At 38.4% G+C, this 27,815-nt stretch overlaps 2 protein-coding genes and 1 long non-coding RNA gene across 10 annotated transcripts in view; 1 reads left to right on the top strand and 2 right to left on the bottom strand.

Annotated features, from left to right (window-relative positions):
* Positions 1–603: 603 nt before the first annotated feature.
* On the bottom strand, positions 604–26,766 carry LOC138911823 (uncharacterized). 4 transcript variants are annotated; one of them, XR_011417458.1, is made up of 3 exons: positions 26,619–26,766; positions 26,313–26,558; positions 604–618 (listed from the first exon to the last, which is right to left on the bottom strand). It is a non-coding gene; the product is annotated as an uncharacterized lncRNA (long non-coding RNA). The 4 variants fall into 4 exon arrangements; XR_011417459.1 differs by lacking the exon at positions 604–618 and adding an exon at positions 20,016–20,030; XR_011417460.1 differs by lacking the exon at positions 604–618 and having other exon boundaries at positions 25,762–26,360; positions 26,426–26,558.
* On the bottom strand, positions 4,456–4,937 carry LOC108069381 (uncharacterized). The gene has a single exon (XM_017159446.3). It carries the CDS (start codon positions 4,927–4,929, stop codon positions 4,567–4,569), a length of 363 nt encoding a protein of 120 aa, XP_017014935.2. The 5' UTR covers positions 4,930–4,937; the 3' UTR covers positions 4,456–4,566.
* Positions 12,360–27,815, top strand: part of Samuel (SAM-motif ubiquitously expressed punctatedly localized protein) — a 61,202-nt gene continuing 45,746 nt past the window's right edge. Inside the window, exons 1-2 of one of the 5 annotated variants that reach the window (XM_017159520.3) lie at positions 12,360–12,790; positions 25,726–25,879. In XM_017159520.3, the coding sequence (XP_017015009.2) occupies positions 25,825–25,879 (55 nt within the window). In that variant the 5' untranslated portion in view covers positions 12,360–12,790; positions 25,726–25,824. Of the gene's footprint in view, positions 12,791–23,720; positions 24,748–25,434; positions 25,572–25,722; positions 25,880–27,815 lie in introns of those variants that run through there. The other 4 variants (XM_017159518.3, XM_017159519.3, XM_017159517.3 and 1 more) reach the window with 4 other exon arrangements.

Genomic DNA, 27,815 nt, shown 5'->3' with positions numbered 1-27,815 from the left:
TCCCAAAAAGATTTCACAGATTTATAATGAATATATTAATTAAATGTATGCAATCGAGTCAAGATTTCGTGAACTAAATAATGTGTTGGTTCATTAATGCTAAGGACCTACTATGAAAATAGGGACGGTATAGTGTAGATTGCAAGAAAAAGTTTCGAAGTTTTACCGAGAGGTAAAAAATAGCAGTAGTGAACATGCACTATAATATTCGTTTATCTTGTCTTTATTTAAAAAATCAAAAACTTCTTATAGCAATATCTGTCATTTAAGAACATTTTTAGAAAGACTTAGATATTTTATTTTTGGTTCAATATATGTTCATACTTACCCGAGTTGCCATCCGAAACCTCTCAGTCACGAATCACGCTCACCTCTGGCCAATGGAGTGGCAAGTCTCGGGATAGCCTGCTCTCGCTTGTCCCGATCTGGTCAACTATGCAACCGGCGACTCGAACTTGACTTCACCTGGCTTGATCTCGCGCCCGTTTCTTTCTCGCATAGCTTTGGGTCGCCACCGCTTGGCTCTTTCTCCATCGCCCCGATCTCCAGTCCCTCCTCGATCTTCTCCTGCCCGTTGTCATACCACTTTATCCGCGGCGCTGTGTGCTGGTTTTTGTTCTATTGGTAAAAGGAAGTTAGAAAAATGCTCTCGATTCAGGGGCCTCTGGTCTTAAGTGAATTGTGCTGGATACCAGCTGGGCCTAGTTGGGATCGTAGGGAGGGAATCTGAAGATGGATTTGTTTTGGCTTAAAGTCATGAAACTTTGCCGCAGTCGTTGTTGATTTAAGTCGGCAATAGTGAAAGTTCAAAAAAATATATTTTTCAATGGAACGAGTTTCAATATGTTGCACATTGTTGATTTCATTATTATTATTAGTTAATACAAATTGTTTATTGAAATCTATTTCCTTTTTTTGCGCTTCAGCCCTATTTTTCTCTTTCCAAAAGCATTTTCATACATTACATTATCAAAAACATCTTAATATCACATAGAATTCAAACCAAATCTGTTAGAACATCATAAAGCACTTTTAACACTGATTTAATTTTTGGTTATGAGAGGATTCAATCCGCCAAATCGTTGTAGACAATTGCGCCTCTTCAGTGCCCCCATCATAGAATGCCTCAAAAGGGCAAGACAACAGCAGAAAAATGAAATTGCAAACAACTTGGGGTACTGAATGGGAGGGTGCACTGCGAAAATAATTATATTAAATTTGAGATAGGGCACTTCCACCAAAAAGTCCACCAAGCCAAAAATCTTGAAGCTTGAATAAAACATATTTCCAAATGATTTTGCCCCCATATTAGTTTCTAAATAGTTTGATCCTGAGCTTAGCTACAAATTTGTAGTATAGTTTTATTATTTTTATGACAAACCCCATTAATATGCGCAAAAGTTAGTTTTTGGCTTTTTTTTTATATTTTTTAGACCTGTCTTCAGTTGTAAATTTATCCTTTAGGAATGCTAATATGTGACATTAAAGAAATACACTTTACAAAACGCTAAGAAAAAATGTCTCGAGCGAATGTGGATGAAACTGCATAAAAAAAACCGCAAACCATTTTTGAGTAAAACCAAAACCATTTCACAGCGACATGTTTGGACAACATTGTAAAAAAAATCGCATTTAAATATTCCATCAGAATTCGCTAAATTCTAATGTTGAATGAACTTCCCCGAAAATCACTTCTATTTTTGTCCCGAGCGAATACGGCAGTTTTTTAAAGATATCATAAAAACTAAAAGTGGTACAAAATCAAGATTTTTACACAAAATAGAGCCTAACTTTAAAGGTGCAAATGTCCCGAGCGACAATATGAAAAAATCCCATATACATTTCCAAAGTACTTTTAATAAATAACAAATAACAATATAACCATTTGCTATTAAAAATCGTAGTAAATTTAAACGTCGTGTATAACCAAACAAAAATTTTCAATTTAATATAATTGTCAAGTTTTCAGGCTCTTAATTGCATTCATTTAGTTTCTAAATAATTAAATAAAATACTATTTTTTAGCGTGTGATCCAATTGGCTTTCCAACTTTCAGCGTAACCGGTAGTTGGAGTCGCAGCTCTTGGCCATGCCCAATAGCCACATCCACTTGGCCGTGGCCTAAACCATCGCCATCGCCATCGTCGTCACCATGTCATGTCGTCTTGGACCATGTTGCTATGTTGCTCTTATTTCAGAACATGACCGGCGTCCGATGGGAGGCCACAAAGGAATGCCTTAATTCAGGAATTTAATGAAAAATGCTCTATGAAGCGGTGCTGCAAATTAAAAACAGAAAAAAAACCGAAACAACAGCCAGGAAAGCGCACAGAAGCCATCGAGGTGGATTGAAGAGAACGAGAACAAAAAGGTTAAAATTAAAATCTGCGCTCACTTGTTCTTCTTAGTTAAGCACTGATTTTTAGTATACCCTGTTTAAATAGATCATTGGGGTGATTTAGTTGCGAATACTATTAAAGGGAGATTATTAATATAAGTGGTAAGGTAAGAAAACAATTTTTTACAAACTTTGCAAAAAATGTTTTCTACCCGGCTTTAAAAGGAAAAAAAATTCAAAGGTTTTAATTAATTTTTAAGCTTATTCATCTGAACTCTTTAGACTGTAGAAAATATAAATATTTTGTAGAAACGTTTTATATAAATTAATGGATAATTTTTAATCACGGCATGCTAGTAGCCTCACCGTCAATTTAAATATACACAAAAATATTTTTTATATAGGGTATACATAGGGTATATCCAACTCGATCACACTTATCCTGCCGGCGGGCTCCTGTTTCCTTTTTTTAGCTGCTTGGATTTCAATCCGCGCGCGATTCACTGGCGAATCGGTGGCTGTGAGAGCGGTGTGAGATCGGTGGCAGGTGATGCCGATGCCGTTCAACTTTGAGGTTGAGTGGCTCTTGATGCGACCGAGACCGACCAAAGTTGACCAGTTCCCCGGGCGAATATAATATCGAATGGGTGTTTGTGTGTGCGAAGTAGTCGCTGCTCCGCGTTGAGCGTTGTAAATTACATTTTCCAAATGCTTTTGCCATGTCGAACCAAAAAGCCATGTACATATGTGGCATAAAGGAGCGGCTTGGCCTGGCTGTGCTTCCGTTTTGATTTGGAACACTTGTTGCCTCCAATGTTGCATTCATTCGGACCGCTCTCCGCCTCTGGCCTTATAGATTGGTCCTCCGGCCAGAACGACAACCAGAAACATTCGTTCCTTGGGGATGTGGCCATTGGCCACTCACAGATACACACGCCAACCCGATGTTCCTACATGGATTCCTACATGGCATTTGGGATGCCCGATGCTTCTTCTCCATTCCTTTTTTATTTTTTTCGGCCCGTTCCCTGGTATGCGTATTTAAGCGTTTTGTTGTTGCCCTCGGATTGAGAGGCTGCCGTTGATTATGTTGTTGTAGTTTGTTCAGATTGTTGTTGATTTGAGTGTTGATTGTTGCTAGCGGAATGGGTTCGTCCCTCTGAGCTGTTGGATCGATTAGCTGAATGGTAGATCCGCTGGGGATCGGAAGTCACATTACACAAGTCGACAAAATCAAGACTTTTTCTTGGCCCAAGAATAAACGCTACAAAACCTAAAAGAATTATAGCTGTAGATTACTACCTCATCCTTGGAAACTTTCCAACACGTCGAAGTTTTTAAAAATCCGTGGTCAAAGATCCAAATTTTCGATTTTTAGGCACTTTTTGAGGCTTAATAGTAAGAAAACCTTTCGTAGCCCAGAGCCACAATTTAGAGGAACTGGTACCTTGAACCTTTAACTTCAAGAGTGTCCAATCACAAAGCTGGGCGACCTCTATTTCTTTAGCTACAATCGATTTTACAGAAGTACTTTTTGTCACTTTTTTTCATCTATAGTAGCCTGATATTTTCCTTGTTGAACTGAGACCCGTACACAATGTGTACTACACATACAATACATTAAAAATATCAGGCTACTATAGATGAAAAAAAGTTACAAAAAGTACTTGAGTAAAATCCATTGTAGCTAATGAAGTAGAGGACGCCCAACTTTGTGATTGGGCAATCTTGAAATTAAAGGTTCAAAGTACCTTTTCCGCTTAATTTTGGCTCTGGGCTACGAAGGGTTTTCTTGCTATTAAGCCGCAAAAAGTGCCTAAAAATCGAAAATTTGGAACTTTGACCACGGATTTCTCAAAACTTCGACGTGATGGAAAGTTTCCAAGTATGAGGTAGTTCTCTACAGCTAAAATCCTTTCAGGTTTGGTAGCTTTTATTCTTGGGCTTTTTTTTTGTCGACCAGTGTTATTGGTTGCGAGATCTTATTTCACCTTTATTTTAAAAACACCATGTTGACTAAAAACATTTCTTTGAATATTCCAGTATTTAAAAACAATCATTTATTTGGGATTTTTTATATTTTTATTTAAATTTAATTTCGTGGTTTTTCTTACTATGTTACACTTAGAATATTTTTTGTTTTTCAGTTGTAGGAAATTTAAGTACTAAAATTAAATTTAATTTAATTCGTTTAGGTAAGGAATGAAAGATTTATATAAAATTAATTCCTAAAATAATGATTCTGGTTCCAGGATCTCGAAGGTGGACAGCGGCTCGACGTTATTGCCAAAGTAGTTTGATCCACCAGGAGCAATCTCGGGTACCGGCTGATTGTAGAAACGCTCGAGGAACGGACTCCTGGACATCATCATCTTTGGACTGGCGAAGGAGCGCCTCTTCAGGAAGAACTCTCTTTTATGTGGCACCCTCAAGGGCGATATCTGGTCCATGATTTCGTTGCTCATCCTCCTCTCGGCCGGCAAGGAATTAACCTCATTGTATATCGAAGACCTCGACCTAGGGCGTGCCCAGGTAATGAAAAGCAAGCAGGCGATGACCAGGATAAGAAGGACAAGTTTAGAGCTCGACATCTTGACTGCTTGGCAGATGGGCTGAATGTGCTGAGGGGCTTGCGGTGTAGCGGTATTTATAGTGGTAAGGATATGCCCAGGTAGCCATTTTGGCTTACCCTCTAAGTATTTCATAATGATGCCATGTGTTCGGTTTTACCTACCTTTTATTGCCGACAAATCTGTTAGAAATATATAAATCCCGGAATCTAATATAGCTATAAATATTAGACATTTTGTTGTAAGTTATTGTTAAATATTCTTGAGCAAGCTCGAAAAAAAATATTTAATTTGTTGCTTTCTTGGACAATTTTTAAGTATTTCAATTAATCAATTTAATAATAAGTCCTACATTGTAAATTAAATGAAATATTACATTAAATGTGATTTCTAAAGTTTTTAGATTCTTTTAACAAGACATTCATATATAGGGGAGAGTGGGGGAATTTCGTCACAGGGGCAATTTCGTCACCTGCAATATCTCGGAATCCATAAGTCGTAAAAATATATAATTTTTTTGTTTTAGTCCTTCAAGACGGCCAGCCACAACTAATGCATTTGTTTTGCACAGAAGGCCAAGATAATAAAGCTATAATATTAAATGTGTTTTAACAGTTCAAAAGCTGTATGCCACAATTCAAAAGGAATAAGATACACGATTTTTTATATAATACACAGTGCTATAATGTGCATTTCTGCGTCAGTGATTTTTAACTTCGCGCCTAATTTTGGAAGAAAAATAATTATTTCTAAAAAAGTACTGTCTGGGGAAATTTCGCCACCCTACGCTAAGGGTAAAGTCGCACCTATTTTAAATACATATTTTTATATTTGACGAGCTGGCTAACGAACAGACTACCAGCAGCAGCAACAAATATAGGACGTCAACAAAAATGGTACGCTTGATCAGTGTAGCATATTTACAGGCGTTAAACTCCCTACACTTTTCAGGTGACGAAATTGCCCCGGTGGTGTGGTGATTTTACCCCCCTGTGTGGCGAGATTGCCCCAGTATATTGGTTTTACATTTTATTTTTTTATAAATCACCAAGGTAATTAAAACAAGAGAGAACGCTATAGTCGGGTGCCCCGACTATCAGATACCCGTTACTCAGCTAAAGGGAGTGCATAGGAGATGGAGAAAAACTTTGATCCGCCATAACTTTTTAACGAATGGTCCGATTTAAAAAATTTCTTCTACATTTCGATAGGTATTGATAAACACAATAAAACTGCATTTTTACTTTTCCAAAATATTGAAATTTTTAAAATCGTTTACAAGCGATTGTGGGCGTTAGAGGGGGCGTGGCACCCTTTTGAAACAAACTTGCGCTGCGTAGGAACTCCTATAATCTGCATGCAAAATGTCAATCTTCTAGCTTTTATAGTTTCCGAGATCTCAGCGTTCATACAGACAGACAGACAGACAGACAGACGGACAGACAGACGGACAGACGGACATGGCTAGATCGACTCGGCTAGTGATCCTGATCAAGAATATATATACTTTATGGGGTCGGAAACGCTTCCTTCTAGCTGTTACATACTTTTGCACGAATCTAATATACCCTTTTACTCTACGAGTAACGGGTATAAAAATAGGGGAATGTCACATTTTAAAGCTTGGTGCTAACCGCATTCAACAATAAAAATAGAAATATGATAACGTGTCTCAAGATGGACAAAAAATAGCTTTGAAAAAATGCTGACGAAATTCCCCCACTCTCCCCTACATATAAAAAAGCCAAAAATGTTCAACTCTTTTTATACCCGTTACTCGTAGAGTAAAAGGGTATACTAGATTCGTGCAAAAGTATGTAACAGCTAGAAGGAAGCGTTTCCGACCCCATAAAGTATATATATTCTTGATCAGGGTCACTAGCCGAGTCGATCTAGCCATGTCCGTCTGTCCGTCTGTCCGTCTGTCCGTCTGTCTGTCCGTCTGTCTGTCTGTATGAACGCTGAGATCTCAGAAACTACAAAAGCTAGAAGGTTGAGATTTCCCACACATATTCTTTGGCTTCCTACGCAGCGCAAGTTTATTTTAGCCAAGCGCCACGCCCCCTCTAACGCCCACAATCGCCCACTAACGATTTTAAAATGGGTCCTGCGCCCACATCTTTAAAGATTTCCGAAAAGTATAAATGAAATTTTGTTGTGTATATTTATACCTATCGAAATGTAGAAGACATTTTTCAAATCGGACCATTCATTAAAAAGTTATACGCTTTATAAATTGTCAACATATATCTATCTCCCTCGCACTCCCTTTAGCTGAGTTACGATTATTAGTCGGGACACCAACCCGACACAGCGTTCGCACTCCCTTTAGCTGAGTGACGGGTATTAGATAGTCGGGACAACAACCCGACTATAGCGTTCTCTCTTTTTTTTTTTTATAAATTCTACTGATAAGTGTTTAATGTTGTATTTATATAATGCTCTCAAAGGCTGTGGGCTATTTAGATAAACGCTTTCAAAGAGCAAGTACATTGAAATCCATCAAAACCCACAATTTCCTTGGCCATTCCACTCGGGGCCATCACTTAACCCATCCACCTCATCAATCTCGGACATTTGGCTAACTATCCGCCAAGCGATCCTTCTGGGGACGGAGTCACTTATAGTCGGAGACTCCACTCCAGTCCACTCAAGGCATCAAGATCAACTGGGATTGGATGCGATGCCATTTCATGTTAATCAAACAACGAAATCCATCAACAGGTGACACACACCGCCAAGTGGGCTGCTGGGAGGTGGGCAGTGGCGGGCGTAAAGGGGGTGGTGGACAGCCGCGACATCGAGCAGACATGTCAGTGCGATAATGGTGCTAGTGCTACTTCTCCTCCAGCGAACGGAGGCCAGTGAGTATCTAAAACAACTTCATTCACAAAAATCGGAACAACAAAAAAAGCAAAAGGAGCAGAAGCAAAGTAGCAGAGCATCTGCAAAAAGGAAGCTGGGCCATTAAAAATATCTTGTGGATGCCACGGCGAGGCAGATAGCAGCCGCCAGAAGAGAAGATGATGCAGCCACAAAGGCAGGGGAAGCCACTTGGTAGCATCATCATCATCATCATCGTCGTCGGTTTAAGACGCGGCTTTAGCTCCGGGAGCTGCATCCTCGAAATCCCCATCTGCGGGGGCGGTGTCGTGGCGGACGGGGCGGGACAGTCGCTGGTCGGTTGGTCGGTTGGTGGACAACGACAGCCTGGGGCACGAGCAGCTAAGGAATAGCCAAGAAACATACGCCTAATGCCACAGTCATCGACATCCGCCATTTAGCTAATTAACCCAAAGGATCTAAAGGGGTCGGGATTATAAAAGGGCTGCAAGAAATAACATTTGCATTCTTGATTAATTTTTCTAAAAATATAACTCTATTCTTCAGTTAGGGTTAAATAAATACGTTTATAAAAAAATTAATTTAAGGAAAATGTGGGTTTAGTTTTATACAAATAAAACATGTTGCTTGAATTATAAATTATCGCTTAGCGTTATAAAATGATTGTAAATCTTAATGCATCGACATAATCAGGTAAGCAAAAGGATATTTGGCGTAAAGAATATACAATTATTTAAATTTTTACATTGAATTAATTTAGTTGTTCACTATAAATAAATAAATAAAATACAATTAAATCAAAATTAAATATATTACGATGAGTTAGGAAATTAATTTTGTTTTTCATTAATGAACCGTCGACTTCAACGAAATCGGGTAAAATCTACAAGCACTAGCACCAAAGGGTTAAGTAGTCTTCCATCAGTCAGCGTTTCTCCCAACAGTCACCTAGCTCCTTCTCTTTCCCACTTTTCATGGCTTCTGACGCGGCTTCTTCAGCTTCTTCTGCTTAGCTCCTGATGCTGCTGCGGCTGCGCAGTCGCAACTGTCTGCATTTGTCGGCAAGCCTTCTCTTTCCCACCATCCTGCCGCCAGTGCCTCTTCTTCGCCGTGTTCGTTTTGTTCTTCTTCAGTCGATTGGAAGTCCAGCTTTCAATTTGCAACATAAAGCATCTTCATCGTGGGCCGCATGAATGGGCAAGTGTGTGGAACTGGAGGAAGGGAGTGGGGTGGATTGGGTGTGGGCTGGGAGCTGGTTCTCCACCTCTGATCTGGCAATCTCGCAATCCGACAATCCGACAATCCAGCAATCCGGCATTGACGGTAGGCACTCAGGCGTGCCCTGGCGGTAGTCGCTGACCTTTATTGATTGCTGTTTGACCTCGCCAGCCATTGTTGCTGTTGCTGTTTTCGCTCTTACTGTTGTGTTGCATCTCCTAACCATTTGTATTTAGCCGATCGCTGGCATAGATTGCACTTGGCTTGCACATTGCAAGGGGGACGGTAGGAAGGGGAGGTCGGAGTAGCTGTGGGCGGATGGGGAGCGGTACACGCCCACTAGCATCGCAGCTATGTCGTTTTGCTTTCTGGGCTTTTGAGCAACCTTGATTGTTACGGCTTTTCTATCCAATGCACTCAAAAATAAAGTTACTGCATTAAGAAAGTAAAACCGTAATACATTTCAATAGCCACGTATATTTTTATTAACTTTCAGGGACAGAGATAATCTAAATGACATAAAATCAAATGTAGTCCCAATTAATGCTTATGCATGCTTACAAGCTTACACGAACAAATTTTCTCAATTTAAGAACAAACGTACTTACATTTTTCTCTCTGTGTATAGGCCTTACCTATCATATGAATTATACTGTGTGACACCTATTAACATGAAATTTTGAAGTTCTTTTTGATCAACACTCTGGTAATTTATTTCTGTTACAAATTGTATTCTAAAGTTTTTTAAGTTACTTTTTCGAGTTATTTGCCAGAATATTTGCACATTTTGTATTTATGTTTATATGGTCACATTAAAATTTAAAAAAATGTGGAAGAATATTAAAACTTTGTCTTCCCAACGTTTTCTTCAGTTATCGTTTAAAATGTTTTTACTGCTTACATTATATTTTTGAATATATGTCCTATTTTTCTCTCTGCTCCCACTCTTACTCTTGTTATTGTCGCTCCATTACCTTGTTCATTGCAGTTAATTTATATTCGATGCATCTCCTGGTCCCTTTCTTGGGGCTTCGATTTTTAGCCTCTTCAGCTTTTTATACCCGTTACTCGTAGAGTAAAAGGGTATACTAGATTCGTGCAAAAGTATGTAACAGCTAGAAGGAAGCGTTACCGACCCCATAAAGTATATATATTCTTGATCAGGGTCACTAGCCGAGTCGATCTAGCCATGTCCGTCTGTCCGTCTGTCTGTCTGTCTGTCTGTCTGTCTGTCCGTCTGTCCGTCTGTCCGTCTGTATGAACGCTGAGATCTCAGAAACTACAAAAGCTAGAAGGTTGAGATTTCCCACACATATTCTTTGGCTTCCCACGCAGCGCAAGTTTATTTTAGCCGAGCGCCACGCCCCCTCTAACGCCCACAATCGCCCACTAACGATTTTAAAATGGGTCCTGCGCCCACATCTTTAAAGATTTCCGAGAAGTATAAATGCAATTTTGTTGTGTATATTTATACCTATCGAAATGTAGAAGACATTTTTCAAATCGGACCATTCATTAAAAAGTTATACGCAATCAAAAATTATATATCTATCTCCCTCGCACTCTCCTTAGCTGAGTTACGATTATTAGTGGGGACACCAACCCGACACAGGGTTCGCACTCCCTTTAGCTGAGTGACGGGTATTAGATAGTCGGGACAACAACCCGACTATAGCGTTCTCTCTTGTTTTTTATTTTTAACTTCCTTTTTGATGAGTCGTTGTTGTTGCCGCTGGCGTTGTTGCCGAAGGTCGACGTCAGTCGTCTTCGTCGGTCGTCATTGACGCCTTTCCTTGTACTTAGTCTTCCATTTTCCATGCAAAAACAAAAGACAAAGGCAGGGCAACCATAAACAAGCCAGACGCGGAGGTTAGACATTACGACTTTAAGATACCTGTTATAATATTTAAACATATAAGTGGTTCAGAGAAATTATAGCATTTAGGAAATCAGCTCTGTAATTCGCGATATCTTTGCATTGTTAGTACCTAAATAACTTATTTTTCATTCGGAATTAAACTGAATGAGTAAAATGAACTTGACTTGAAAATATGTTTTCAATAGCAAACATACCCTTCAAGTAGCGGGTACTAAAACGCAGCACACTTTGGGAGCCTCGCTTTGTTTGGCTTCTATCGTGTAGTTTGTTTTGTTTGACAGTTTCTATCTGGAGGGGCTATCAAGAGTCGGAGTTGGAGAGTTGGACCTGAAGTTGGAGCTGGATCTGCAGTTGGAGACTGCAGCCGTGGTCGCTGTCGTTTTGTTTGCTTAATTGTTTGGTTTCCCCCATTTGAATGGAGGTGGAGCCCCTTTGGCAGGGAAAATCGTTCGCCTTACTCTAGGTGGGGGCGATATTTTCCAGGGAAATAAATTAGCTGATTGAGGATAACCGTAGTTAGTGGACTGGGAATGATGGAGTCGAATGGCGAATGCAAATGCGAGCGGGTGACGTACAAGTGAATTATCACCTAATACATTGTGCCCCTTCTGGGAGATATCTCCATCTTGTCGCCCTAATGGGGATCTCTGATGATCCCATCGGGAACACGATTCGCTCTTGTTTTAATCACATACCATATTATTATTCAAAGCATTTTAATCTTCTTCCGTTCGAATGAATCCTATAAGAACTATAATTACACTGGGTTGCAAAGATTACGGAACAAAAATAAAAATGAAGGGAGAGAATTTTACATTTTTCATGAATTTTAAATAAATCATATTTAAGCTCAAAATACTATAAAATAAATTTTGATTATAAGACGTTTCTGAGTCGATCTAGCCATGTCAATCTGATTGGCTTCTTCTGCGCAAACTAAAGTTTTAAACGAATCGGGCTTAAACTTTTCCAAAAGTCTTCTTTCTTTTTGAAATCCATCCAGATGGGTCGTTTTAATGGCGATCATGGGTCATAATGCATTCCTTAGTAAATTGTATAAATCAGTTCTCCAATGAAGTTTTATATTCAGGACCTGAAACATGTATGCAGCTCACATGGTCTAAAACAAGTTTAGCCCTCTAATCGGCCCTTTAAAACTACATTATTTGTTGTGTTGCCTAGTGTAATTATTGACCGGTCTTACTTTAATATCAGCAGCAAATCAGATCACTTCATAATGATAATAATCACTCAGCAGAAATAACCTGCTCCATGCTATGAGAAAATCGTAAGAGAACGCTCTCTTTTGCTCGCCTGTCCCCACTCTCTCTTAAAGCCGAGCGTGCCAAGCGAAATTCATTCATATAACCAGTTGTTGTTGTAGTCCCCACTGGTCGCTCCCCAAAAAGGGAGAGAGAGAGCGGGAGCGAAAGAATGAGAGAGCAATCGAGGAAAAGAGCCCCAAAGTCGATTGATCGCTTGCTGCTGCACAGTTATTTTTCCAAAGCTCTCGAGTGCGGTTCGATGCGGAAGCTTTTTCGTGGCCCCAGCCAAACAATAACAATAATAAACGTTTGTAATTTAAACAATTAATCAAAACGCGGCGATCGATGAATATTGTTATTGCTACTGCAAGAGAAATATACACATCAAAATGTTTGTTTAACACATGCCAGGCCAGCCCAACAACAAGTGCAACAGAGTCAGTAACAAGTGAATTATTGTACTTAATTTTAACGTACAAATACCAGTGAGTGTGTATGCGTAGAGTCCGGCAGCAGAGTGCCAGTGTGTGCGTGAGCGGCTTTATCAATTGCTCCACATAAAAGTTTTTATTGAAGTGTTTGACAGCAAAGAATTCCAATTCGAATACCATAGCAGTGTGCCAGAAGAATAAGAAGAAGCACAAGCAGGAGAAGCAAGAAGAGGCAGCTTAAAACGGTAATAAATACAAACACACTCTTGATTCGGCCATAAACAAATGATTCAGCAAATGTCCGCCGCAACAACTGTAAATGCTGCGCACCGAGACATTTGATTGAGCCGCAATTACAACTACACTTACATACTTCGGCGGGTGACAAAAAAAGCTGCGGCGACGCATGCTTGCAATTAGTGGGTAACTGTTTCGGTCCACCCCTGCTCTCTTGGCTACACCATACTCTCTGCGACTCCCCCGCATGGCCACAGTAAACCCTCAACAGAGAGACCCTTTATACCTTTTTCCTTTACCCTTCGTTGTTTTCACACATATGATATTTTGTTAAATACATATTTTTATACTTGAAAAGCTACGAAATTAATTAATTAGAGGTGAATATAAAACAAGAAATATTTAAACAATAAATTCAACGATGGTATACATAAATTTACTAATAATAAAATTAATACATCCAATTCAAAGTACCTAGAAGCTTATACATATGGGACGTTCCATGTCAACCCGGCCACCCCACTTTTTTATTTTTTTTGTATGTGGACAGTACCACATTGATTGCAAAGCCACTTGCTTCCAATAGTTTACCTCATACCTATTTTGTCAATGTTACCACTCTTTCGCCGTATAATCGCGTTGAAAAGAAAACACAAAATTAGCTATGAATTCTTTTCTACGTTTTTTTAGTAGTCAACTGTCAGAAAAAGCTAATAAGTAATATAAAATAATCGAATATGCTTTGGAAAAAATTAACAAATCAATGAAAAGAAATCATAGCTAATTCCTCAAGAGAGATCCCACTTTAAAACCAGTGGCATAAAATCCGTTAAATATGGGGCTTTCTGAAAAAAATATAATGGTATTTTTGCAGACTGGCCCTTTGGACGAAATCCTATTTTTAGACTTTAAAAACGCTATCGCTTGGTCACCTACGGTCCAATAAAATCTATTTTTTTTCTCGTAATCGGCTATGGAAAGACAGATTTTTCTGCTTTTGAACCATGCCAATTGTTTCATCCGTTCGCAGGATAAAAATGATTTTGTGTTTTCTTTTCAACGCGATTATACGGCGAAAGAGTGGTAACATTGACAAAATAGGTATGAGGTAAACTATTGGAAGCAAGTGGCTTTGCAATCAATGTGGTACTGTCCACATACAAAAAAATAAAAAAGTGGGGTTGCCGGGTTGACATGGAACGTCCCATATGTAAAATAGATTTGAAACTTAAAAAAATAGTTTTCTAAAGGGATTTATCGGGAATGTAAACGCTGTGTGCCAGGTCGACCTATACTTCGCTTGGCTTTTATGGTCATGGCTTGGACATTTCCCAAAGTATTATTTGCCATTTTGTCGCTTTCATTAATTGGCCTGCCTGTGAAACTGCTACCTGTCTCCTCTTGTGGATTTTGTAGTTGTCCGCTGGTTGACTCTCTGTGGAACTGTAAGTGCAAATTTAACGCTCTCGCCGCAGGTCCGCTTACACTCTATTTCTCGCATTGAAGATTGGAAAACTGTGTATGATTTATTCATCTATTTGGTTACTTTGCTCAATATTCTAGGCTCTGCAATCGAATTGGTATTTTCAAACAATATATCCAAAGTATATCAGTCTAATCTCTATTCTGAATATGAAAATTATTTATATGAAAATAAAAACAGCTCTTTTAACTTTGTTTTCTGTGTAGTCGTCTCGAGCACTTGTTGCTTGTTCATTGTTTTTACAGTTTTTAAGTGGCGCTCATATCCGGCGTTTGTGGTTGTAGCTTTTTTATTTTTACTCTTTTTACGTTTGCTTTTGGGCCTGATAAGCGCACTCACCTTCACCGCCCTCTCGCCCGCCCCGCCCCTGAATTGCCCCCTACTCCACTGTCTGTTCACATTTTGTTGTTTTTGTATCTCCGCTCGCCGTTATTGCTACAGTTGCCGTAAGTGAGTGTGTGTGAGAGCCTCTACCTGCATTTTATTTGCATTTCGCATTTTTGATTGCAACATTTTTAGTCACTTTTTACTTTTTCCCTTTCCCGATTCTTTGGCCTTGCTTTTTCAATTTTACCCTTGTGTTTTTGTATTTAAGTTGTTCCAACCCGATGTGATTCAGTTTAAAGCTTGTTGGTTATAATGTCCAACTGTTTTTTCCCATGGCTCAATTAATACTTTGGATGTTCACCTAATTGTAGCATGTTTTCAATTTAGACCTTTTCCTTTTTATGTAATCAACTTAAATATTTTCTTAAATCCAAAACATTCAAATGTTTTTGATACCAATGCGTTTAACATGTGGAAAAGTTCAAATCTGTATCCAGGTTCCATTCTAAAGGAGTATAACACCTCGGTAAATGGGGACACAGAAGTTCTTATTTATAACCAACACATGTATGATTATTTATTTAATTATTATAGTGTTTTAATATCTGTGTCAATTTTTGAAGGTTTTCCTTGAGCTTGTTGAGTTTTATAACTTCTCTAGGAGACATAAGGCCAGGCCATCTGTTGATTAACCGATCTCAAAGTGACTGCAATGCATTTGCCCGGTTGCAGTTGATGTCTCAAAGTTCAGAATGTAAAAACACATTTCGGTTCGCGTTTAATTAAAGTTCAGCACCTCACTCAACCCACTCGACTAAAATCACGACATTTGCGATCATTAACACAGAGGCGCAGAGCGGCAGAGATACATATAGGCACACATGCGATCGAGTGTGGGCGCCCAGATCGGCACTCGATCATCTGTGGAAGCTAGGACAGACAAAGTGGATGCTTTATGGAGAAATATGATTTCATGCGGCGGCTCCAATCAAACAAACAGCGAACCGAAGCAGAAACAACAGGCATATGTACAGATATTGCGGTGCTGCGGTCAGTGATTAACCTTAAGTTCAAGTAGCGATCTTTGATCTGTCAAAAGATCAAATTATGAAAACGTAAAAAAAATCAGGGACCATAACAAAACGCGGCCAATCGGTTCAATTATGGGCAGTGATCTTCGCAGCGAAAAACGCTGACGAAACAGTATGGTGAGTACATAAAGTAAACTTCAAGTTACCCCTGCTCGACGATTGCTGAGATCGCGGCGGCGGCAAGTTCATGTGACAAAAATGTCACAGTCAGCAAAAAACAAAAAGCTGAAGCCGATCGGTTTACTCAACTCCCAAACTCATCTCAGACCCTCACACTGAGGGATCCCAACCGATCTTCGGCAAACAATCAAAAAAAGAATGTAAAGAACGCCCTCCTTGATCGTCACTTGCTTTTTATTATTATTATTATTATTATTATTCCTCTTTATTTTGGAGAGAACGGGTTATGATGGGATGATGAAGTTTGCTGTGCGGCGGAGGTTCGTTTGTCTTCACCAAATATTTACTTTGGAGTCCGCTAATGACATGAAACGACAGAATGGTCGGGGGAGACGGCGAAATGTGATGTGAGCCGCAGGAAACTCTTGAATTTGTTATTATTAGCATTTATTATTTTATATATTTTACGATTCCAGCTTGGGGAGTTTCTTTTTGTTTTTTTTTCGGCGGAACCTCTATCAAGTGACAAGAGAGTTTGTGAGGTAAGCAGTTATGAGCCTGATTATATGATGATACCTGAACCATTTCTCACTCTCTGCGTGTTTTTGTGATAAACTTTTCAATGAGCCGGCAAATTCCATTCACAAATCGTTGGCTTAACGGAAGTTGAGACTTCCCAAGAGGTCACAAAGATTTTTCAGAATTTCTTCAAATTCTGACTTAAAATCTCGGTATTCGCTTTGTATTCCAATGAAAATTTTGTATTCCGTGGGTAAGCAGAATATGGACATTTCATCAGGTCTGTGCGTGATTTTCCCTCAATCTAGACTACCTTTCAATTTTTCTGACGTAGGTTTGTTACCATTTTTATTGTTCTAAACGTTTTGGCTCCAGACGCATATATTATCTTCGGATTGACCAATCCGAGCTTTGCCTAAGCCGTTTAAAATTTAATGTTCATATACTTTTACCTTAATTTTATTACAAATGTGTGGCTGTTTCTTTGCCTCTTTTATGGTTTATAGCAGAAACGTGTTAATGCTTGCATATATTTTATACAATTTTAGATTTTGTTTTGGTTTGTAATATAAATATTTATGTCTAGGCATTTTTATCTCGTTAATGGCTTACTGGTTTTGTTTTGTTTTGTTTCGGGTAAGGATTGGATTTCGTTAATCTAAGCGTGTTCGCTTCGGTAGGTCAAGAGTTGAAAGATGGCTGAAGATAAGTGGGTGAGGTGTTAGCTTGCTTAACCGCTTAAATATACAGTTCGATGGTTAATTGTGTTGCGGATCAAAATTTAAATTACTTTGGAGAAAATGAGATAGATGTAAATATTTAAAGAGTTTTATTCAGCTATTTAAATATATTTACGTATTTATAATTTTTTTCAAACCAAATTCAAACCGACTAAACAACTTATTTTGAAAGTAATTAATAAACCATTTTCGAAGCTTTCCCCAAACTTATCGCGGAACGAATATTTAATTAAAAATGTGCAATAAAAGGAAATCGACTAAGAATGTATTCTGTTGTAAAGCAGATACATTACATACATATAGGGACATTTTGGAGCCCTCACGTCTTCACTTTCCGATCTGGCTGCACGCAAACAACCCGTCAGTCATGACCATAAACACTTTGGCTGTGCGCTTCCGCCTCGTTTATATTTGACCTCCATTCCCTGGGCCTTTGCAGGTGTCACTTTTCGAGTACAGTTGCCACACGACCGACCTGACCCCTTGAGCTGGGCCATAACGATCTTTGTCGTCTCGACCAGCACTTCTCGCCTTAAAAGTTTTCGTTCGGTCGTTGATTTTGTAGCTGCCATGTTTTTGCCTCACATCCCCGGCGACAGCCTTCGCCTAAACTGGTGCAAAAAATGAAGAAAACATGCAAAAAAAACGGCAAAACTGAACCCAACACGATGATGCTGCCCACACGCCTCGACATCGACTTGACTTGACTTGGCCTGGCCCGTCTCAGATCCCAGGTCTCAGTCCCAGGTTCCTCTACCAAAACCCCATACCCAAAGACTCTGCAGTCAGTCTGTCGTCTGACAGAGTTGAGTTGTAGTTCGGTTCAAAAATGAAAAAGCCAAAAAAAATAAACACATTTTTTAAGTTTCTACAGTGCGGCCTATGGCCATTTGTCCAGAACAGAAACTACAATAATAATTGGAGAGATGTTAAAATATTTAAAACATATTAATATGATGGCAATTTAGTTAACAAAATTATTGATTTACAGAAGATTAAGAAGAATTGGCATTTATTTTAAGTTTTTTTTATTTCTTTCCTAAAAATTAAAAATTCATAATTCCAGTGGCATTAAAGTGTCGGCACGTACTGTATTTATGTATGTCCTAGCAATTCGCAGACATTGGCTAAGATTCGAGCAGCGTGTGCCGCACATCTAGAGTATATAGTCTACAAGTATCTATATCCACGTATATGCCAGAAACCCCACTCGCACTCACACCCTGGTGCTGACTATATTCAGATCGGTTCAAACTCTCGAATGAAGTGAACTCGAGGCGCGCAATATGTCGCTGTCATTTTGGGGACAAGTTTGCATGTGTGTCGCCGATCGAGTATCCGTGTGTGTGTGCGTGCTTGGGGCTGCATGTGTGTATCTGTGTGAGGGCAAACGGGCGTTCGTTTTTGAGGTCTGTGGGCATCGGTCGATGTCGGTGTCGATCAGTCGGTCGTTCGGTCGGGCGCTTGGCATTAGCATTTTCAGTGTTGCTTTATTTTTAGATGCGCGCAAAAAAAGCCAACAACAAAAAAGCCAACAAAAATTGCAAGTGTCTGTATATGTGTCTTCAATATTCCTCAGAGGTGACTGACTGATGGACTGACAGACTGACGGACTGCCTAACCAACGACATTTTTGACATTGTGACCAGCAGTGCCAAAGCCTTCTTGCACCACATTTAGCTAAGGTTCTGTTAGGCACAAAGGAGGTATAAAGATAATTTACTATCCCAGGAAACTCACAGATTTGCCAGCTAAACTTCAAGAAAAATAAATGTATTCCTAGAAAAAATAATAAATTACACAACAATACAGCAGCAAAAGGATTAGTTAGTAATCTATCAAATTTATCACGAATCAGCAAATGAAAGCCAAGGTTTAAATATTTTTTTTTTATTATTTTCGACAATAAATATTTAAGTCTGGTTAAGATGATTTTTTAAAATAAAAATACAATTTTCCGGAAATCCCAGGCAAACTTGCGTACGCCAACTATTGCCTGATAAAAAGTAAATTTAATACAAAGCATTTAAAAAAATGTAATTGTACACACAAAAAAAACTTGGTAAAATCAACTGTTATAATTGTCAAACAGTCCCCAACAACAAAAAATTGTCAATTTTACTAATTAATAGTTACTTTCACAACAACAAATACTCACAATTAGCAAAGACACATACCTATTTACTTGGTAGAATTGACATTTTTTTGTGGTTGGGAACTGTTTGACAATTTTTTTTGTGAATAGTAAATGGTTGGTCAAAAATTACATCAATACGTATTTTTATTATCAAAAATTAATAAAATATGTAACATTTTTTATATTTTGCACATTAATTTACATTGATTTCTGAAGACATTACCTTATTAGTGATTCCAATCCCATCTCCACGAAAAGCTAATAAAATGAACCGAAAAGAAAGATTACTGAAGTCGATGGTGACAGGTTAAGAACGTGTTATTCCCGATATTTTTCGCTGTCCATATGCAGTGCAGCTTTTAAAAATTTTTCTGAATCACATTGCTGGCTTTGGATGTTGGATGTTACCTGTGATAGTTGCTGTTGTTCCTGGAGAAGCGTGTTGCCAAACGAGTCAATTGGTATGAACTGTCGAACTGTCTTTCGCTTTGGGGACACAAAAGCGGCATCTGCATCAATCTCTTTTTCCGTGGCTATGGCCTCTCTCTGTCTACGGCCTGCGATTTAGCAAACTTTGGAGATCGTCCCACACAAATACGGTCGGCTGAAGACACGGGCAATACTTCAACACATCTTGACTTGCCCTGCCCCTCATCAGCAAACCTGGCGGCACTCTGTGGTATCTCTCTTCGAGTTGTCAACTGTAGTTTTTTTTGGAAGGCACTGCGCCCTCTCACCTTGTCCCCAAGTATACCTCCATCGATCTGCTGCTTTTTTCTTCGTCTCGTTTCTTCTTTCCTCGCTTTTTCACATATTTGATTCATTGATGTACTGCGTGCATATCGTTCGTTATATAGGGATTTCTAAATGTTGGCCCCGCGAATATATGGCCTACACCCTGACCAAATTATGCATTTCTTTTCGAGATAAATTGCAATTGCTGTTTATAAGAATGTGATTTAAGGACTTAATCGGAAATACTTTTTTAACAAATTTGTCGAATGAAAAACCAAGCGTATCTTTTCAAGATATACATATGCATTTTTTCATACTCTTTATTAAATGATTTTATTTAATATCCCAAAAGCATTGTGTGTTTCAGCCACCTGTATATCAATGATTTATTGATGTTTTACAAGTGCAAGTAGTTGACAAGTAGTTGAGCAAATAGTGCAATCTGAAATGTGTTAAAAACAACAGTAGGCCAACACTTGTTTCTAAACTAAAAACATATCAAATCGCCCAAGGTATCGGTAAACTGTGCAATTCCCGTGAAAACTCGAAATGCAGTAAAGCATGTTTAATTTAATTAAAATAGTTGTTTTATTATAAACCACTTTCCAAGATACACTCGAATTTTGTTGCCTGCGTATTTCAGACGGCTAAATAGATACATATCTTATTATATTCACCTATTTATCTAACCGAAAGTTTGCTGTCATTTGACTTTTTGCCTGTCCGACATATACGATGCTTATATCGCTTATATGTACGTGTATATGTACATATGAGCGGCCGAAATGTATCTCACAGATACTTGAACGGCCCAGGCTGCCTTTTGTTCTTCTTGGCAGTTCGGAGAATTTTATTTGCGCTTAAGCGAACTTGCAAAAGATCACAGACCTTCTGACCTCTCGCTCTCTCGCCGAGCGCCCTGCAAAAAATATATACGAGCAAAAAATAAAAAAAGACCTGAGTTGGGGCTGCCAGAGATACAGATACCGAAGTACCACAATATATGCATGTCCCCTTTGCCCCCATGCTACCCCCTCCCCCCTAGCCGACCCCTCCGCCGATGTCGTCGCCGTCGGTCGCAGAGTTCTAAAAATATTTTGCCGCCAACTCAGGTCGCATCGTCGGTCGTCGCGAGATCCCGTCATGGCCCGGTCGCCTCTGTTCGCCTTTTTGGTCTCGTTTTGGGTTAAGTGTGCGGATCTCGCATCTGTAGCCTGGCTATATATACGAACACGTCCATACCTATATATTTATGTATATATATATTTCTTAATATACCCTGGCACAGGGTAATACCATTTGGCCCACAAGATTGGGAATAATGAAACACCCTTCTTAAGTTAAAATGGTACAAATTTAATGCTTTAGCTTCCTTAACTCGAAAAGTTAGTAGATCTTTGTAAATAAAGTACTCTGCTCTATAAAGTTTGTAAAAATGTCTTTCACACAAATGAATAAAAGAATTTGAAGATTTCCAAAAGGTTATATTGAACTACACAGATCTGAGTAGTTTTAAGTCGCAAGTTCATTTGACAATAACTTTACAAATGACATTTGAAAACAATACAACGATCGGCTTATTCTACTTTTGTTTAAAAAAACGGACTTTTAAAGAATGTCAAGTGTTTTAATCTGGAATTATTATCCTCGATATCGTTTCCATCGTTTGACTAGTTTAGAAACTAATCGATTTCGATTTACATTGGAAATTGTCTCTCGATAACGAAAGTTTCCAAAGCGGAGGAACAAAGGAAACAGCGATTTTTTTCATTAGAATAATGCGATATGGGCAATTAATATGCATATGTTTCCTATTCGACCGTTTGTTGGTTTTGTTGCGAAGTTCAATCGAACAACAACTGGGCAAATAGGAAAGTGCAATGCAACACCACCAGACAACTGCAATATGTCTGCTCCACTCTCGCCCTATACCGCTTCCTCCCGCAGACACCCCACCCCCACCCCATTTGTTTTGTTTTCTTTTTTTTGTGTTGATTGACGAGTGACGAGGCCAAAGTATCAAATGGCCAGCGACGACACAGATATGCCTCCGTATACAAATACAGATACAAAACACGCCTACGCTTTGTTATCCATCAGAACCCCCCTCCACGACCCCTTTTTGGCCCTTTTTGAGGTCTTCTGAAGTAAAGTCGCTGATGTTGATGTTATTCTTTCTATGACTTTATCGCTGCTGCGCTTCTCTCTCTCACTCGCTCTGCTCAGTGAGCCACCTCATTCCCACTGTCACTTGAACTCTGACCAGCTGACCTTCAGTGAACCCTTTTCGATGTGTGTGTGCCTCTTGGGGGCGATCGGACGGGGACAAGGAAATAGAAAAAGAGACCCACGGTGCTGGGCACCGCAGAGCATTATATACAGTAAAAACTGCACCACGATCTGGGATTAAATCTAGTATTCACAATACTGATAAATAAAGAAACCTTCTTTCCTTTAATACAACAATCAAATGTGTGGTTACAACAATAATAATAATATTACAAAAATGTTCTACCGATAATTTAATATTTGTATATACCAATTTACTGGCAGCTAATTGGTTAGTTCTGATTTTCAATATGATACAAAACTCAAACACCTGTCGCCAGCGCAGAGCACTCACTGTACTGATAAAGCGCTCTTAGCTTACGATCTCTTCGTTCCGGTTGTTTTGCTACACAGCTGTTTTCCGTGCTCTTTGATGCTCGTTCGGTCTCTCTTTTACCTGCACGTGTGTGCTTGGAGTATCTTTTGGTTTGTTGTTATATCTACGCTTCTTTTTATACCCTTTCGAAGGTAGTATAGTTTTTGTCAGATTTTTTAAACGTATCTTGAAAATTCGAATTCGATCTGCAGCTTCAGATAAGCTTATATCGAGGATTTATACGGAAAATGTTTCATTAAAATGATGTCATAAAAACTTATTTAAAGGAATGGTAAGGATGGATAAATATAAATATTTTACCTTTTTGAGAGAAAAAATTTAGGGAACTTTGGATTTTTTCAGGTGTGTAGCAATTATTCTATGAAACTGAAGTTATTATTTATTGATAGTACATGTTTTTATCGAAACTACAAGCCTTTGATCTTGATTTACAAAGTTATGGCAATTCTCTCGGAACCCTTTATAGCGGCTTGCGGTGACCACGATTGCACAAGAACTATTTGATCGATCTTCTTCATTTTTTTTTTTAATTATTCGTAATGATTGTGCCCAGTTCGTGAACGATTATTTTCAGGAATATTTGCTTTTTTCTGCATACAGTAACAATTTTTCCAAAAAGTTAATTTTTCGAGTAATACAAATTTTATTAAAAAATTTTTTTTTGCGAAATCAAAATTGACGCATAAAAACTGAATCGTTTACGAACTCGGCACAATCATTACGAATAATTTAAAAAAATGAAGAAGATCGATCAAATAGTTCTTGTGCAATCGTGGTCACCGCAAGCCGCTATAAAAAAAAGGGTTCCGAGAGAATTGCCATAACTTTGTAAATTATTCATATATTTTCAAGATCAAACGCTTGTTGTTTCGATAAAAACATGTACTATCAATAAATATTAACTTCAGTTTCATAAAATAATTGCTACACACCTGAAAAAAAATCCAAAGTTCCCTCAATTTTTTTCGCTCAAAAAGGTATATAACCCCTTAAAAATAAAATCTGTTTTTTTTATTATAGCGAGAGTATACATTCGTCAGCCTGTTTTTCGACAGCTTTCATTCTCGTTTTGTTTTCTTATTTGTTGGGGCCCGCTCCCATGCTCTCTCGAAATTGTGTTCAGTACGATTTCGTTCGTGCGGCGGGTAACTCGTGCGAATGCGAAAATAAGTATCGAAAGCCGCGGCATTATCAGTGATCGACAATTCAACGATCGGCGGATCGACGATCAACGATCCCGAGCGCAAAGCGCGCGTAAATAGAGAAAAATATAAATCAAGAGGATTGATAAAAAAGCATACAGAAAACGAATGACGTGAAAAGTGTGAGTGTGGGGGCGTTGTGTAAAATGAAAGATTAAAAAAGTCCACAAAAAAGTGCTTGCGGCGGGAGCAAATCACATAACCGTAACGGTAACAGTTTTGACAGGAAAAAACGCAGGAAAGAGTCACAGAAACAGCGCAACAAATCCCAGCTAAAAATAGTCCACAGAGAGATAAAAAATCACTCTGACATTTTTGTTTGTGGTTATTCGCCTTATTTACAACAAACTCACGTGTCTAACGACACTTTGACAATAGAGATACAAATCTGCTTGGGAAGCTGAGCACGTGACCACCAATTAATGAATGACTGCACCAGTGACGAAAGGGAACGGTAGGGCAGAGTGCGAGCGAGATAAGTGATAACGCCGCGAAGAAAGAAATACCGAATCTTATGCAAATCGAGCGACAAAAAGTGAAACGCAAAAAATCAAGTTTAAAAGTCAAAAGTCACAAGCTAAATTAAATAAACAATGCTTTAAAAGTTCAAAGCTACAAAACACAAATGTTAATTGTGGAGAAAATTAAAAGCTGAGCCATAAAAATATACATTTAGCAAACGGAAATAAATTAAAAGCCAAATATAGGGTAAAACAAATGTTGAATATCGGTCACACCTCCTAACAAGTTAATAATATGTATCCATGCAGTATATATAATAAACTTCAAAAGTAAACACTAAACAAAATAATCTAGCCACACAATTGCACCTACTTCGACTTTTTCTAAACGAACGGCAATACAATACAATAATACAATTAGTCAGTCTGTCACTTTTCTTACATTATTTAGCCGGGCAACAATCAACGTCGAAACAATCAAAAAGGTAAATTAAAATTTCAATTTAAGTTGAAAAAAATCAACGAGTCTGTCGTTAAATAAAAAACATTTAAAGAAATAGAGACTGAAACAACCGGCCGAGAAACAAATGCATAATATAAATGCAAAAGCTGTTTAAATATTTGATAGCCAACCGACCGACCTTACACTTTTCCTTTGTTTTGTTCAGAAAAGGTTAAAGTGTCGATACAGTTTTAACCAGATCCCAAACAAGTTTGGTTGTCAGTTTTGATATGTGTTCAAAGCAACTGTTTTAATCTACTTGTTTCATATTTTTATCTAGACAAATGTTTAAAGCTTAAATTTTAAATCGGTTTTTCCATTTCAGGTCAAATTATTAAATCTTTTTCATATCTTTTAATAGTAATGTTACCTCAAAACAAAATTGTATTACATCAATGAAAAATCGGTCAAATTTATGGCATAATCCATAGGAACAACCAAGTCAACAGTTATTTATTTAGAATAATGAAAGAACTACTTAAATAATAATTTTAAGGCAATTCACCTCTGGTGTCATTTCTGACACAGTCAAACATTTGACAATCGACAAATTAAGTGTCCCAGCAGTTAATATCATTTAATTACCCACATCACAAAAACAACAGAAAAGAATGGCAACACTCATACTGAAATAGCAACAACCTTTTGACAAAAGCAAATTAATTAAGCAAACACCCAAAGACAAGCAAGTCCACAAAGATACTTACATAGATACAAAAACTACATAAACCCGTAATGATTACCGCGACTTGGACAAAACGAACAGAGATAAATTAGCAGCATAAATGGTCAAAACAACTGAAACGGGTAACAAAACCTGGCAACTTAATTGAAGAAGTGGTCGAGCGTAAAGTGTTAAAATAACTTTATAAATCCCATGATTTGTCTTTACCGCATGTCTATTTCTTTTTTTTGTATTTTGCCCACTATATATTTCCTGCCTTCACTTCACTTGCAGCAGCCAGCAGAGCGAAAGAAACAAAAGCGGATCGCCAGAAAGAGAGGCCAAATTGAATCGGTTAACGACGGCGGAGGTTTGACAATATGTTGAGCCCCCATAATGAAGGAAATTGATACGGAGACAACAGTAGTATGGCCAGCCTGGTGTTATTCCGGTAAGTCATGCCGACCCACAGCCCCCCGTTACTTATTCACTAGCTTCCCAACTCCAAAATGGAGTGCTTCGTAGTATTATGACAACAATAGTGTTCCAGGGAGGTGAAAAGTTGTTGAAAGCTAAGCATCGCTTTACGTTATTATATCTGTGCCGCTACATACTACCCTGCAATGATGAGACGGGCTGGATTGTCGGGGCCTGTAACTGACCTACTGATACCAGAGATTTTTGGAAAAAAGAAATTTTTAAAATAATATTTTCAACTGCAAAGGTATCTAGTTATACAAACAATCATTAAAAAATAATTTTAAGAAGTACAACGAAGTATATGGAATATTTCTTTGGGATATAAAGTAGTTACAACCGTTAATAGTCCCTTTTTAAGTGATGTATAATTGTAACTGGCGTAGTTATTGGAAGTTATGACTCACAGGGTATCTCAGAAGTTAACCAAACATCACGATTTCCCCGCAGCATTTCTATTTGTTGTTATTTACTTTATTTGTTATTGTCCGCTTTATTTTTTCGGGTTTATATTTCTTACTGAACTGCGCTGAAAGGCCGATGGCCATTGTTGAGCTTTGCTTGTTGGTGCTGTCAACGCCTGGTCAGTGGAGTTGTGGCCTAATGTTTCTGCTGCTGCAGTTTATGATCAAACGTTTTCCGTTTCGACCCTCCTGTTGGTTTGGGTTTTTTATTACGAGTTTTTCTCTGCTGCTGCCGTAAATTTGTCTCACCCAGAGACCTTTGCCATTGCTTTTGTGGATTTGTTTTGAGTCTTTTTTATTTTGACTTTATTTATGGGCGTGTGACATTTTTCTGCTGCTCCGTGATAGATTAATTAGATTGACTAGTGTTGCTCAGTTCGAATTTTCGCTCATATCTTTCGACATTTCACTTGCTCTCGGGAGTCAAGTATCTGAGCCATGATGTCATGGCTCCGTATCTTGTCTCACCTTTGACTTTTGCTTTTGCTTTGGTCACTCGCAGCCAGCATGCAAAAACGAGAATTTCTGTTCGACATGCACATTGTGAAACACGAAAAGTTATAATGCCAAAACAACAATATATATACAGAAGCAGTAAAAAGTAAAAGGCAGAACTGAAGTCGCGAAAAAATTATCGAACAGTCACCAAACGAGGGAGAGAATTGGTTATTTTTATGACATCAGAATTGTTAAGATTTTTTTATAAAATTGCAGAAGGAGCGCACGTTATAATTACTGTTTTTATGCTTATTATCTTTCAAATATAACTATTATATTTATTATATATAACTATTATATATTGGGTCATGCCTATATAATTTTTGATACTAATTAGCATTGTTCCAATTTCACTTAACTGGAGTAAACTCAATTTCTCAGGAATAACAAAATTACCGATCAAATAAAGTATCCCAACAGTGGTTGTAAGTCCAAAGAAATGATTTCCTTTAAATGAAGGAGCAAAAATTATTATTCAACTTTAATTGGATACTTCAGCAAACTGTACCTGAGTCGTATCCGGATTTCCCTTCAAGTTGTCAACCTTTTGACCATGCAAATAATCTGGCCAAAACCACTCCCAAAATCGGCGAGTTCATCGAATATTTTCGAGCGGCAAATTAAGCATTCAGCATGCAAATGTTCATTAAATAAAAGTAAATTCCCCTCCCAGAATAAAATGCGTCCCCCGATTTGACTTGACTTTGACCGGCTCCTCCAGCTTGACCAAATAAGGCAAACGGTAAGGGACGGATGCGGAGACAAATGAACGCCCAAATGGCCGACAAGTGGCGATAAAAAAAAGAAACGTATCGGGCTGCAGCAGCTTTAATATAAAAATAATCAGAAATAAAAATAAACAAGCGACTGATGCCGAACAGCGGCGAAGACGCCGTCGCCGATGATGATAATGATGAAAAAGATCGCTCGGCGGGCAAAATTAAAATG

The sequence above is a fragment of the Drosophila takahashii genome, chromosome 2L (assembly GCF_030179915.1).
Source record: "Drosophila takahashii strain IR98-3 E-12201 chromosome 2L, DtakHiC1v2, whole genome shotgun sequence".
NCBI lineage: Eukaryota > Metazoa > Arthropoda > Insecta > Diptera > Drosophilidae > Drosophila > Drosophila takahashii.
The sequence above is the reverse complement of the archived record's forward strand: the minus strand, read 5'-3'. Positions and strand labels throughout refer to the sequence as shown.

Bases quoted from the DNA above. Each gene is read 5' to 3' on its own strand.
- LOC108069381 (XM_017159446.3), bottom strand. From the start codon at position 4,929: ATGTCGAGCTCTAAACTTGTCCTTCTTATCCTGGTCATCGCCTGCTTG.